We start from the raw sequence: 12,576 nt of genomic DNA, 5'->3' as shown, positions 1-12,576 counted from the left end.
ACGGGGGTGGGGGTGCAGCTGGAGTTTGGAGGGGGGTTCTACAAACAGACTTGAGGGACCAGGATTTCAGGACAGCTAGAGGAAGAGCCCCTGGGTTCAGGAGCAGAGCTGGGGTTGGGAACCAGGGTTCTAGGATTCAGACTGAGTGGGTTGGGGCTGAAGAGGAAGAACGTGACACCTGGGGCCCAAGGAGGAAAGATGGCAGATGGCGGACTGAGATCCAGGCTTTGAACCTGAGAGGTGCCTGGGCCCAGGAGAGTAAGCACAAACAGGTGCCTGAACTCTTGGGTCCCTGAAAACAGGAAACGCTGGCCGACAATGGGATCACAGGAGAGCTGCAGGAGCCGGGGAACCAGATTCCTTGTGGGTTCAGTGGCATGTCTGGACTCTTTGGGCCCCAGAAGGAGGACAAGACAAAGGACAACAGGGTTCTGAGTCCCAAAGAGGAGACAACAGGAACCCCTGGGTGTGAGGGAGAAAGTGCTGGGGGCCTGGACTTCGGGGACGACTCCAGGGACTGAGGGAGGAAGGGCTGGGGGCCTGGACTTCGGGGCTCTAGCCAGTGAGGGTGATCCAGCCCTGCCTAACAAACCGCCCCCCCACCTGCCCACAGCCTCAAGGCTTGTACACAGCATGGACCTGCGCACAATGACCCAGTCATTGGTGACCGTGGCAGAAGACAATATGGCATTCTTCTCCAGCCAGGGCCCTGGGGAGACAGCACGCCGACTGTCAGCCGTCTTTGCAGGCGTGCGGGAGCAGGCGCTGGGGCTGGAGCCGGCCCTAGCCCGCCTGCTCAGCGTAGCACACATCTTCGACCTGGATGCAGAGACACCGGCCAATGGTTTCCGCAGCCTGGTGCACACAGCCCGCTGCTGCCTGGCGCACCTGCTACACAAATCCCGCTATGTGGCTTCCAACCGCCGCAGCATCTTCTTCCGCACTGGCCACAATCTGGCCGAACTGGAGGCCTACCTGGCTGCCCTCACCCAGCTCCGTGCCCTGGCCTATTACGCCCAGCGCCTGCTGGCTACCAACCAGCCAGGGGGGCTCTTCTTTGAGGGCGATGAAAGACTCACTGCCGACTTCCTGAGCGAGTACGTGACGCTGCATAAAGGCTGCTTCTATGGCCGCTGCCTGGGCTTTCAGGTGAGTACCCTGCCCCCTGCCCCTCGGACCCCTGGCCTAGTCCAATGGTAGAGTGACCACAATGCTCAATACTCCTGGGTTCAGGAGAGAGACAGGGAAAGTGGAAGTTGGCTGGAGCACGGGCCAGATCCTCCATATTGTAAGAAATCTTAACTCGCCAGGATGCCTCCTACTCTGTATTGCCTGACCCCCCCCCAACCAGGAAAGTCACTCACTCTGGTGTACTTGTTTGTTTTAATTATCTGTTTGGAAATGACAGAGATAACTCTTCCATGTGCCAGTACATTCCGCAGTGGCTGTATTGGCCAGGGCTGAGCCAACAGCTGCATCCAGGTCTCCCATGTGAGTGGCAGGGTGGCCCAAGCCCTTGGACCATCTCCTCTGCCCTCCCAGGCACATCAGCAGGGAGCTGGCTCTTTGACACTCTAACATGGAAGGCCAATGCTGTGACGGCTTCACCTGCCACAACTCAACACCAGCCCTTCACTCCCTGCTGTACTTCACCTGCCGCTCCCTTCCCCGGAGTCAGTCAAGCTTGAGACCCGGAGGGGAGGCAGCCTTGTCCCTGTCCCTCTGGAGTCATCCCCTCTGGGGTCCTGGGAGGGAGGGTGCCAACCATCAGCTGTGAGATTGGGATCGAGGCTTTTCCACTCTCCCCAGGGAGCTGCAGAGTGAGGACTGTCAGGGGGAGAGTGCCAAGCCCCGCAGTGATGGCCGCTCTCCTTCCTGGTCTTACTTTCTCCCAGACCACCCTCAGAGAGAGACAGCCCTCAGAGCCAGGAGAAAACAGGAGCTCAGAGTGAAAAGCCAGCATGCCCCTGTGTGGAGTCAGTACCTGGTCCCTCATACCCCAGCTGCACCAGGGACACCCCACCACCAGCAGCAAGAACACCTGGAGCTGTGTGACACCCTCTGGGCTGGCACCCCCTTATTCCACCTTCTCCCTCTCCCTGACCACTTCAGCAATCAGAGCCTCCTGTCCCACTTCTGCCCGCAGGCCCAGCTGTCCTGACACCCCAGGCTGGGAGCCTGCCCTTCCCTGGGGCTGAATTCACAAATACTGGCCAGGAAATGGAAGTTACGGGAAAGAACTCCTAGAACCGCCTGAACCAGCCTCCCGGCCACAGTGGCCAGGAGCCCTGTGCTCTCTGGCCCGCTGGGCCTGCAGCCAGGAGCAGGGCCACCTGACAGCCACTGTGTGCAGGCCCAGCTGCTAGGGGCAGGAAAGCCACCCCCACTGCTGTGTCCCTGCTGCAGCCCGAGTGGCCAGCATAGTGCAGGGTCTCAGCCCGTGTGTATTGAGCGAACAGAGGAACCTTGGCAGCCCTTGCCCCGGCCTCCTTTGGCTTTGCTCCTCCCCCCCCCCGATGCTGTCTCATCACGCCCTTCATGAACCACCTGCTCCCTCCTAGACATAGACCTCCTTCCCCCATAGTTGCCATGCTCACCTGAGTGGACCCATCTCCCTGCCTGGGCTGTCCCTGCCCCTGTCGGGCCACCACTGTTTGCCTCCTACCCCATAACCACCCCTTGGCGCCTCGTCCCCAGCTCTGCCACCCCTCCCTGCATCTCATGGCTCAGCCGTAGCCCTGTCGCAGCTCTCTCACTTCTCTGACCTCAGCTCTGCCCACCCCGCCCTCAGCTTTGGCTCCTGGCACTGTGAGCTTTGGCACCTGCTGTGTTCTCTTCTTCAGTTGCCCACCCCTCATCATCCTGTGTAGGTGGCCTTTTCCTTTGCATCATTCATCATCCAGTGAAGATGCTACTCTATGACCAGGTCCCGTGTGCCTGGCCCGCGGCAGGGGCTCAGGGAACGCCTGCTGAGCAATGCCCCTGCCCTTCTCCCCGCAGTTCACGCCCGCCATCCGGCCCTTCCTGCAGACCATCTCCATTGGGTTGGTGTCCTTCGGGGAGCACTACAAGCGCAACGAGACGGGTCTCGGTGAGTGTCAGGCCCTGCCCACTACCCCTCCTGTCCCCCACCCCACTGCTGAGCTGCCTGACGCCCCTCCCGGCCCCCAGGTGTGACTGCCAGCTCCCTCTTCACCAGCGGCCGTTTTGCCATTGACCCGGAGCTGCGCGGGGCCGAGTTCGAGCGGATCATACAGAACCTGGATGTGCACTTCTGGAAGGCCTTCTGGAACATCACAGAGATCGAAGTGCTCTCGGTGAGCCTGTCACAGACAGGAACGCCAAGGCCTGGAGGGAAGGGAGGGATGCTGGGGATCAGCAGGGAGGCCTGAGGGGCACCCCACAGGCAGCCTCCTCCCCAGCACCCCTTCTGTTCCTTCTCCCAGTCTCTGGCCAACATGGCATCGGCTAACGTGAGAGTAAGCCGGTTGATCAGCCTGCCACCCGAGCCCTTTAACATGCCGCTGACCTCTGACCCCAAGCTCACAGTGACCATCTCACCCCCCTCGGCCCACTCGGGTCCTGGGCCTGTCCTCGTCAGGCTTATCTCCTATGACCTGCGGGAAGGACAGGTAAGGCCCTGGCCTCTGCCCAGAACAGGCGCAGAGCCGAGAAATGCAGGCGCCCCTCCCCACACCCACCCCAAAAGTCACATGCTCCGGGGAGAGAGCACGACCCAGGCAGACCCTCTCCAACCTCGTCTCCCTCCCTGCAGGACAGTGAGGAACTCAACAACCTGGTCAAGTCTGAGGGCCCACGGAACCTGGAGCTGCGGTCCCGCGTGCAGCAGGCCCCCCGCTCCCGGTCGCTGGTGGTGCACATCCATGGTGGTGGCTTTGTGGCCCAGACCTCCAAATCCCACGAGCCCTACCTCAAGAGCTGGGCCCAAGAGCTGGGCGTCCCCATCCTCTCCATCGACTACTCCCTAGCACCTGAGGCCCCCTTCCCCCGCGCACTGGAGGAGTGCTTCTATGCCTACTGCTGGGCCATCAAGCACTGCGCCCTCCTCGGTGAGCCCCCTCCTCACACACAGGCACCCTCCACTTGCCCCTGTCCTCACCCCGACCTTCCCCCTCCAGCCACCTGCTCACCCCACCCCCACCGTCAACCACTTCCTCCTCCTCTGGTCTCATCCTTCATCCCCACTTGCTCCACCTCTACTCCCTCTTAAAATCCCACCGTCTTGGGAGATGTGCAACAGGCTATGGCCTGCCTGGGACTGCATTCTGACCATCCACTCCCCGGCCTTTGATGTCCCCCCATCCCAGAATCTCCTCATCTCTGGATCTCTCCATGTCCCAAGTCTTCCTGATCCACCAAACGGGTCCAGACCCCTGCCTTGGTTTACCAGTCTCTAGACTTTGGGGAGCTCCTCACCCCACCTCTCAGAACCCAGAGCTTGAGTTGCTCCCTGCCCTCCCTGCCCAGTGCCCAGCCCTGCCAGGCTCTCACCAGGCCCCATTCCCACTCTCCAAAACCAGGCTCAACAGGGGAGCGCATCTGCCTCGCAGGGGACAGCGCCGGCGGCAACCTCTGCTTCACCGTGTCCCTCCGGGCAGCAGCCTATGGCGTACGGGTGCCAGATGGCATCATGGCAGCCTACCCGGCCACATTGCTGCAGTCGGCCGCCTCCCCTTCCCGCCTGCTGAGCCTCATGGACCCCCTGCTGCCGCTCACTGTGCTCTCCAAGTGTGTCAGCGCCTACGCTGGTGAGGCACCTGCTGTGTCCTGACTCTGCTGGAAGAGTGGGCAGGGGTGAGCTTAGACTCCTGGAACTAAGAAAGCAGGCCTGGACAGAAATTGCCTGTCCCTTTTGAGGCAGGCAGACAGTATTAGGTCCCTGGAGCATAGAAGCCCATACTTGCAAGTGTTAGACTGGGCTGGGAGGAGAGACTGACCCAGCCCCGCACACACCCTGCACAGGTGGACAGATGGAGGAGCAGCCCGATTCAGATCAGAAGGCGCTAGGCGTGATGGGGCTCATGCGGCGGGACACGGCCCTGTTGCTCAAAGATCTCCGGATGAGCGCCTCCTCGTGGCTCAACTCCTTCCTGGAGCTGAGTGGTCGCAAGGCCCAGAAGAGCTCGGCGCCTGTGGCAGGTATGTGACAGCCTCCTCCACACCGCACCAGGGCAACCAAGAGGGACAGCCTGGCACAGCATGAATCCCAGAGCAGGAAAAGGGCTGAGGCCCAGGCTGCAGGAGGGCTCTGCCTCATATCCACCCCTGATCCCTGCACAAAGACTGCACTCCCCATGACAGCCCACACACGGGAATGCCAGGAGTCCTGGAGCCTGGGTCACCCAACAGCCCCAGCACTGGCAGGAGCTGACTCCACACAGCGTCATTCAGACAGGTCTGCACTCTGGGAAAGCAGCAAGAGCGCCTGCCCATGGGGAGGGCGGCCCAGGAGCCAGGATGAGAGACAAAAACACACCGCATCCTCTGAGGAAGGGAAACTGCCTTTTCAGAGGCACATGCAGAAAAATTTCCAATTCGTTGATCTTTATGTAAGGTTAATAATTTTAGCATCTGCAAATGGATGCAGACAGTGACACAAAAAAGCAATTAAAAGGGAGCTAAATTGGACGCAGACAGGCCACTGGGTACTGGGGTGCAGCCCCCGCACACACACTCTCCAATCTGGCTTTTCACTCTGCCAACTACTCACTGGCATGGGGCGACCACGGCCAGGCAGCGTATATTGTGAGCCTTGGTTTGCCCCTCTGTGAAATGGGTACAGTCAGCATTTTGCTGGGTTGCCTTGCTGGATCGTTGTGAGGACTCGTGCACCCACTGGTGTCAAGTACTCAGCTCTTAGAAGATGCCAGCACCCTGTGTCCTGTGCCACTGATTCTCTTCAGTGACCCTCTGGGTCTCAGAGCACTTATATACTTACTCTCAAACACTGTCTAGAATTTTGCCCTTGCGTATTTTCAGACAAGTGAGAGAAAAAAAGTCAACCCTGCAATCATAGGCTTGTGGCCCTGGTAGTAAGCAGCAGGAGTTTGAAAACCCCAGTGCAGCTGAGGCCCTCAGAGGCCGCACCCCACAGGCACTCACGGGAAACAGGTAAAGGTGAATGAGACCCTCTGAGAGCAGATCCAGATGTACCCCTTATTACAGAATCTACTGTACCCCTTATTAGCACCTGTGAAGCCACAAGGCTCTGCTCAGGATTCAGCTGGCTTTAAGCCTTGGTCTCCCGCCGGGGCTGGGAGGCAGCTGCACCCAGGGGCAGCGGTATCTCAGAGCTCTCCCCACCTGGGAGCTAAGGACGACTTTTATCTCACTGGTCAGGAGGGGAAAACTGAAGCTCCTACAGGTAAACTAACTTGTACTTCATCTTCCTGGTCATGGCACACACACAACTCCCTCCATTGCGACACAGTCCCACCTCCAAGAACACCATATAACTCCCTCCACTTCACTCTCAGCCTGGGGTACTGGAACTCCACCACCACCCCCAACCACCACCAACCAAGCCACTGAACTTCCCTGCCAGCCACCCACAGGCCTGGCAGAGCCAGGCTCACTCACACCTCTCCCACAGAGCCCATGCGCCGCAGTGTGTCCGACGCAGCCCTGGCCCAGCCCGAGGGCCCGCTGGGCACAGACTCCCTCAAGAACCTGACGGTGAAGGACTTGAGCCTAAGGAGCAGCTCTGAGACCAGCAACAGCCCCGAGATGTCGCTCTCAGCAGAGGCGCTGGGCCCCTCCTCACCCTCTGATGTCAACTTCTTCTTGCGGCCTGAGGATGGAGTCCAAGAGGCAGAGGCCAGGGAAGAGCAAAGCCCCAAGAAGAGAGACCAGGGTGTCAGGGCTGCCTTCCCGGAAGGCTTCCACCCGCGGATCTCCAGCCAGGGGCCCACGCAAATGCCCTTCTACTCATCACCCATCGTCAAGAACCCCTTCATGTCACCACTGCTGGCACCCGACAGCATGCTCAGGACCCTGCCGCCCGTGCACATCGTGGTGAGCCCCTGCCAGGGGTGGGCGTGGGCACATCTGGCAAGAGAGCTCTGGGAGGGGCTGTCTAGGACAGACCTGGGCCTGGGAGCAGCTGCAGGAGGAACTTTGTTGTGCATGTGGTCAAGGCACAAGGGAAGCTGGGCCTGGCAAGTCCAGAAGAGAACTTGGGGGTGATGAAGGAGAAGAGCAGCCATGCAGAGACCAGGGAACCCAGCTCAATTCCTCCTTCCCGCCCGCAGGCCTGTGCGCTGGACCCCATGCTGGACGACTCTGTCATGTTCGCTCGGCGCCTGCGCTGCCTGGGCCAGCCGGTGACACTGCGCGTGGTGGAGGACCTGCCACACGGCTTCCTGAGCCTGGCCGCGCTGTGCCGCGAGACACGCCAGGCCGCAGAGCTGTGCGTGGAGCGCATCCGTCTCGTGCTCGGCCAGCCCAGCGCAGCTGCATCCACACCTGTGTCTGTGCCCACCGCAGCTGCACCCGCACCTGCGTCCGTGCCCACCGCACCACCGCTCTGAGTCACGTGGGGGGATGGGGGACACGGGCAGGGGCCACACTAAAGACCTCGTGTTCCACCCGCACCGGCCTCCATGGTGAATGTGCTCCGGGACCGGCTGCAAGGGGCCCCGGGCCCATTAGGCCCCTCCTTGGTGGGGAGGGGTGGGCTGTGCCTTAAGTCTGGGGTCATGAGGAGGGAGGAAGGGTTGGAGGCCGAGAACAGATCCAGGCCTGGGGGAAGAACACACACCGGCTTGGCCACACAGACCGCAGGAGCTGCATTCCACCACCGCCTCTGCTGCCTCTGCAGATCGGTTTCCATTGTAAATAAAATATTTAATTAGTTTGGCCTCTTTTTTTAACAGGGTGGGTGTTTGCCCACCAGGGGGCAGCATCGGACTCAAGCTACTTGGAAGCAAGAACTATGCGAAAGAGTGGGGAATAAGCAGACGCCCTACAAACAGACTGTCCTCTTGGCCCTGGGGGAAAACCACCTGCTGAACAGGAAGGGCCCCCACAGATCCAAACACTATAGACCTAGAGCCAGGTTCACAGGAAACGAGAAAGACTGGTCACCCTGGGTACTGCACAGGCCAGCCCTGCTGAGCTGCAACCTGGCACCTCAGAGGTCCTGGACTCACGGTAGAAATGACATACCCAGGGCCTGCCTCCAGGGGCTTCAGATCCTGATTCCGCAAGGGGTGGGAGACACACACAGCCCCCAGGCTGTTCCATGTGTCCTAGCAGTGGAGGAGGGCTCCACAGGTGGTGACCAGAGCTTGACCTTAAAGGATGAGTACCAGTTTGCCTGGCAGGAAAGTCACGCCAGATCAGTGAGCAGTGACCAAGGCTTCACCCTGGCCAGACAATCAGATGTGTAAAGTGAGGAATGGGGCAAGAGGAAGGGCAGTCATCAGAGGAAGATCCTGAAGGGCCTGCAGTCCAACTGGACAGTCACTGGGGGCAGCTGGGAGCCACAGCAGTGCTTGCAATGGGAAAGCGTGGGGTCAGCTCAGGGGGGCTGCACAAACAAGCTGGGGCGTCAGGGCATGGTCTGAAAGGACACGACTGCAGCCTTGGAGGCCAGGGCCAGGACACTGGAGGGCAGGGAGGCCGCACAGAGCATCCTAGAGCCGTAACAGCTCACTGCGTGGTGACAAGCTCACCGGCAAGCAAGGGGCCAAAGGCGGTCCCTGGGTCTGGCCAGGCTGCAGGATGCTGAGGGCTGTCTTGGACATGCCACCAAAGGCGAGGGACCTGCAGGAGACAGCGGAAGTGCAGGTTGAGCTCTCTCTTCCGGCTGCAGCTAACAGGCTGAGAGGTGTCCAGGGAAAGTGGGCAGGGGGGATGAGGAGAGGGCCCCAGCAAACGGGGATGGTGGGTCGTGAAAGGTCCTCGCAGTACAGCTGGGGAGAGAAGATGCTCACCGGGAAAGGATAGGAAGCAAAAGGGTTCCCGGCAGAATCAGCCTGAGAGTGAGGGTAGAAACATTATCCTTGGGCCCAGTGCAGTAGCCTAGCAGCTAAAGTCCTCACCTTGCATGCCAGGGTCCCACATGGGCGTCAGTTCATGTCCTGGCAGCCCCACTTCCCATCCAGCTCCCTGCCTGTGGCATGGGAAAGCCCTGGAGGACAGCCCAAAGCCTTGGAACTTTGCACCCACATGGGAGACCCGGAAGATGCTTCTGGCTCCTGACTTCTGATCGGCTCAGCTGCAGCCATTGCAGCCACTTGGGGAGTGATTCAACAGAGGGAAGATCTTCCTCTCTGCATAATTGTCTTTCCAATTAAAATAAATCTTAACATAAAATAAAAAGAAAAAAGAAATCTTAAAAAAAATTACCTTCAGGCTGCAGCAAGAGGCAGCTGACCTCGTGCACAGAAGGTGCAGGGACCTGGCAGTGCGAGGGGCAGAGGGTGAGGGGCTCAGCCAGTGGGGTGAGCAAATCCAAGGGCCCCTGAGGCAGGGGGTGTGTTTAGTCAGGACAAGTTTCACAGCCAACAGGGAGGCAGCGTCTCCTGAGGGGGTGGAGGTGCAGGGACCCCTCGCTCTGAGCACTCCGTGACTTCCAGAGCCTTTATGGGGAGGGGGCTACAGGCCCAGGTCACAGGCTGGAGTCACAGCCACCTAGGACCCCTTGCCCATCTCCGCTGCCACCCTCTTAGCCCCTGCTCCCCTTTCCTGTCCCTTGGATGCGGCCCCCTCTCCATCCCACATGCTGTCCCCCTCTCCCTACCCTCTCGGCCTCCGCCCCTGGCTGCCAGCTCCACCCTCACCTGCCTGGGTCCCTGCCACAGCCACCCCTGGGCTACGTCCAGTCCAGTCCCAGCTCCGACCTGGCCCTCGCTTGCTCCCCACTAGCCTGGCCTCTGCCCACCTCGTCCAGCTGCTCTCCAGCCGCTCAGAGGTGTCTGGCCTCCTGCCAGTCCCCGCTGCTCCTGCCCTCCCCACACCCCTGCTCTCCATCCCTGCCCGGCACCTCCTGATCCTCCAAGGGACTCCCCCAGCTGGCCAGCCTCTGACTGGGGCTCCCTGAGGGCAGGGCTGCGAACCGCAGGAAGCCTCAGGAGATGTTTCGGGAATGAGTGGGTGAGCGTGAGCCAGTGGCTACTGGAGGAAACTGGAGGAATGAACGTGGGCAGGAAGGACGGAACGAAAGGATGAGCAGGGCAGGCAGCGGAGGCGAAGCCCGGCACGAGGGCGAGGGGAAATGGACGGACGGACGCGAGGGCCGCCTGTCCCGCCCGGGTGGTTCGTGGCTATCAAAGCGAACATGCGCTCGGCCGGGCTGAGCCACCCCCGCCGCCGCGAAGCTCACCAAGCCGCGCCGCGTCCCGTCCGAGCTGGGTCCAGAATCCCAGCAATGCCAGCCGGACCTGGGCACCTTCTGCCTCAGCCCTACAGACGCACGTTCCGGGTCTCTTAGCCAATCCCGCACGAATCTGGCAGAGACTGGCATCTCCGCGAGCCTATGACTGTCTGCCTTTGAGTCCCGCCCATTCAGCAGCGCGCCAGGGAAGGGGAAGCTGAGTGTCTATTGGCTGGCTGACAGTGATGGACGGCATGCCCAGCTTATCACAGCAAGGCTCTGCGTGAGGGTCTGGCGCTTCAGGCCCGCCTCCGGAGAGACCGCGAGGGGCTCGGTAGTTTTGCACAACGGCTGAGGGACCTCGAATGGAGTTTTCTGGATGGCACGGATCTGGCCTGATCCGCGGGCCTTTCTGGAAGCTGCAGAGGAAGCGCAGAGGGGCCAAGACTGGAACCAGGCATTCCGTTTTGGGATGTCAGGGTTCTAAGCAAGCAATACCCGCGCCAGATCCTGGGGAGCTGAGGGAGAAAGGGAGGGATAGAGGACACATGAATATAATGCTGGAAGAGACAGAAGGAGGACCCTAGAAAACAGGGAATGGAGGTCCAGGCTTCCGATCTGAGGGAGAGGAGGGCCAGGGAATCTGGGAGGGGACACACACACCAGATCCGAAGAGTCACCGCCCTGCCCAGCCAGCGATGACAGACTTGGGGTTCAAGTTTCGTGAAGCTGTTTGTGGAATTGGGCGGCAGGTTGTGCCCCCGGGCAATGTCCCAAGGTAGAGCTACACCCCAACAATGGTGAGGGCAGTGACTTAGCGAAGCCCTGGCCCCAGCACACCCTTCCACATCGCTGTCCTCCAAGCAAGCCTCCAATGGGAGAAGACTGAGTGAGACCCAGAGGGAACTCTGATACCGAGATAACACGTAATCATACCGGAACACTGTCTGGAGCTGTTGACTGCGGCGAGGTCCTGCACGGCCGGAGTTATCTCCCATCTCACAGCTCCCAGGCAGCGGGGTTCTTATGATTATCCCCATTTTACAAGTGGAAAAATTGAGGCCCAGTGAGGGAGAAGCAAGATGCAGACATAAAAGAGATGCGACAGACACAAAACACAGCTAGAGATAGATGGTGAGATAAAAGAGGACCTGGCAGGGAGGAGGGGCAGGGCCTGTAAGCCAGGACCTGGCGTTTAGGGGACGGGCCCTGGGGACTCCCAGCTGTATCCCTGCCTGACACCAGCCAGTGTGTCCAGCCCTTCATGCTGTGGGCGTCAGGCCTGATTGGGGTCCAAAACAGTGGTTAGGAGAGGGGGCAGGGTGTCATTTCCTGATGGGAAGAGATAAGGAAATGGTTCCTGGGGATCCCCAGCTTCTCGTCTTTGATCTGGGGGAGTTCTCGCCCTTCCTTGACATCTGTTTATCTCTCCATCACTCAGGATGGAGCCAGGTGGGTCTCCCTGGGGACCCCAGACCCTGAACTGGTGCCCACTTGGCACCTCAACAGGGGCTTGGCACAGGTGCTTGTGGGACAGACGGACAAACGTGCCGTGTCCCTGTGCAGTCTCCCTGGGTCCCCACCCTGCCATCTCTGCCTCTGTGTGTGTGTCACCATCACATTGCTCAGTCTCTCCCTGGCCTCACCCGTCTCCTCACCTCCCACCCCTTTCACTCTTGTGTCTCCTCCTCAGCCACTGGGCCCACCATCCCTGCTCTTCTCCAGGAGAGCAACCAAGGTTCATTCTTGAAGGAATCAAGCTCCCAGAGGTACCTGTCAAATAGTGGCCTTGGGGTGAAAGAGGGGTTCTTAACACCCCAGTCAGAGAAGCAAGATGCCTCCCAACACGTGCCCTCATGAGGCACTGTAGGTGTGACGTGACGTTTGCACCCACACAATCACCCATACACAGCATCTCTGTACACTCACCCATGTGCCCAAACACAACCACACACGTACAACTCACGCCAGAAGCATCCTAGCCCAAACGCAAAACAGACACTCAGCTATGCGCCCGTGCCTCCCCACCACCAAGACTGTGCAGCCAATCCTGGCTAGATTTATTCTTTTTATTGAAAAAGCAGACATACAGAGAAAAGGAGATACAGCGAGAAAGATCTGTCCATTGCGTTACTCCCCAAGTGGCCACAACGATTGGAGCTGAGTCAATCCAAAGCCAAGAGCCTGCAGCCTCCTCTGAGTTTCCCACATGGGTGCAGGGTTCCAAGGCTCTGGGA

General features: G+C 59.8%; 1 protein-coding gene across 2 annotated transcripts; it reads left to right on the top strand.

Annotated features, from left to right (window-relative positions):
• Positions 1-396: 396 nt before the first annotated feature.
• LIPE (lipase E, hormone sensitive type) lies at positions 397-7,801 on the top strand. 2 transcript variants are annotated; one of them, XM_040976260.1, is made up of 9 exons: positions 397-1,149; positions 3,001-3,091; positions 3,172-3,317; positions 3,447-3,632; positions 3,776-4,070; positions 4,542-4,769; positions 4,984-5,160; positions 6,614-7,035; positions 7,272-7,801. In XM_040976260.1, exons 1-9 carry the CDS (start codon positions 634-636, stop codon positions 7,548-7,550), a joined length of 2,340 nt encoding a protein of 779 aa, XP_040832194.1. In that variant the 5' UTR covers positions 397-633; the 3' UTR covers positions 7,551-7,801. The 2 variants fall into 2 exon arrangements, with proteins under 2 accessions (XP_040832194.1, XP_040832193.1); XM_040976259.1 differs by having other exon boundaries at positions 4,984-5,164; positions 6,585-7,035.
• The last annotated feature ends 4,775 nt before the right edge of the window (positions 7,802-12,576 follow it).

The sequence above is a fragment of the Ochotona curzoniae genome, unplaced genomic scaffold (assembly GCF_017591425.1).
Source record: "Ochotona curzoniae isolate NIBS_2020 unplaced genomic scaffold, NIBS_Ocur_1.0 contig_2699, whole genome shotgun sequence".
Classification (NCBI taxonomy): Eukaryota; Metazoa; Chordata; class Mammalia; order Lagomorpha; family Ochotonidae; genus Ochotona; species Ochotona curzoniae.
Note: the sequence above shows the minus strand (reverse complement) of the source record. Positions and strands in the feature narration are given on the sequence as shown.

What these genes read in the sequence shown, in the direction of transcription:
- LIPE (XM_040976259.1), top strand. Translation starts at nt 634, where the DNA reads ATGGACCTGCGCACAATGACCCAGTCATTGGTGACCGTGGCAGAAGAC. An exon ending in ATGACCTGCGGGAAGGACAG is followed by an intron (nt 3,633 to 3,775) that starts GTAAGGCCCTGG and finishes CCCTCCCTGCAG; the next exon opens with GACAGTGAGGAACTCAACAA. An exon ending in TGCCGCCCGTGCACATCGTG is followed by an intron (nt 7,036 to 7,271) that starts GTGAGCCCCTGC and finishes TCCCGCCCGCAG; the next exon opens with GCCTGTGCGCTGGACCCCAT.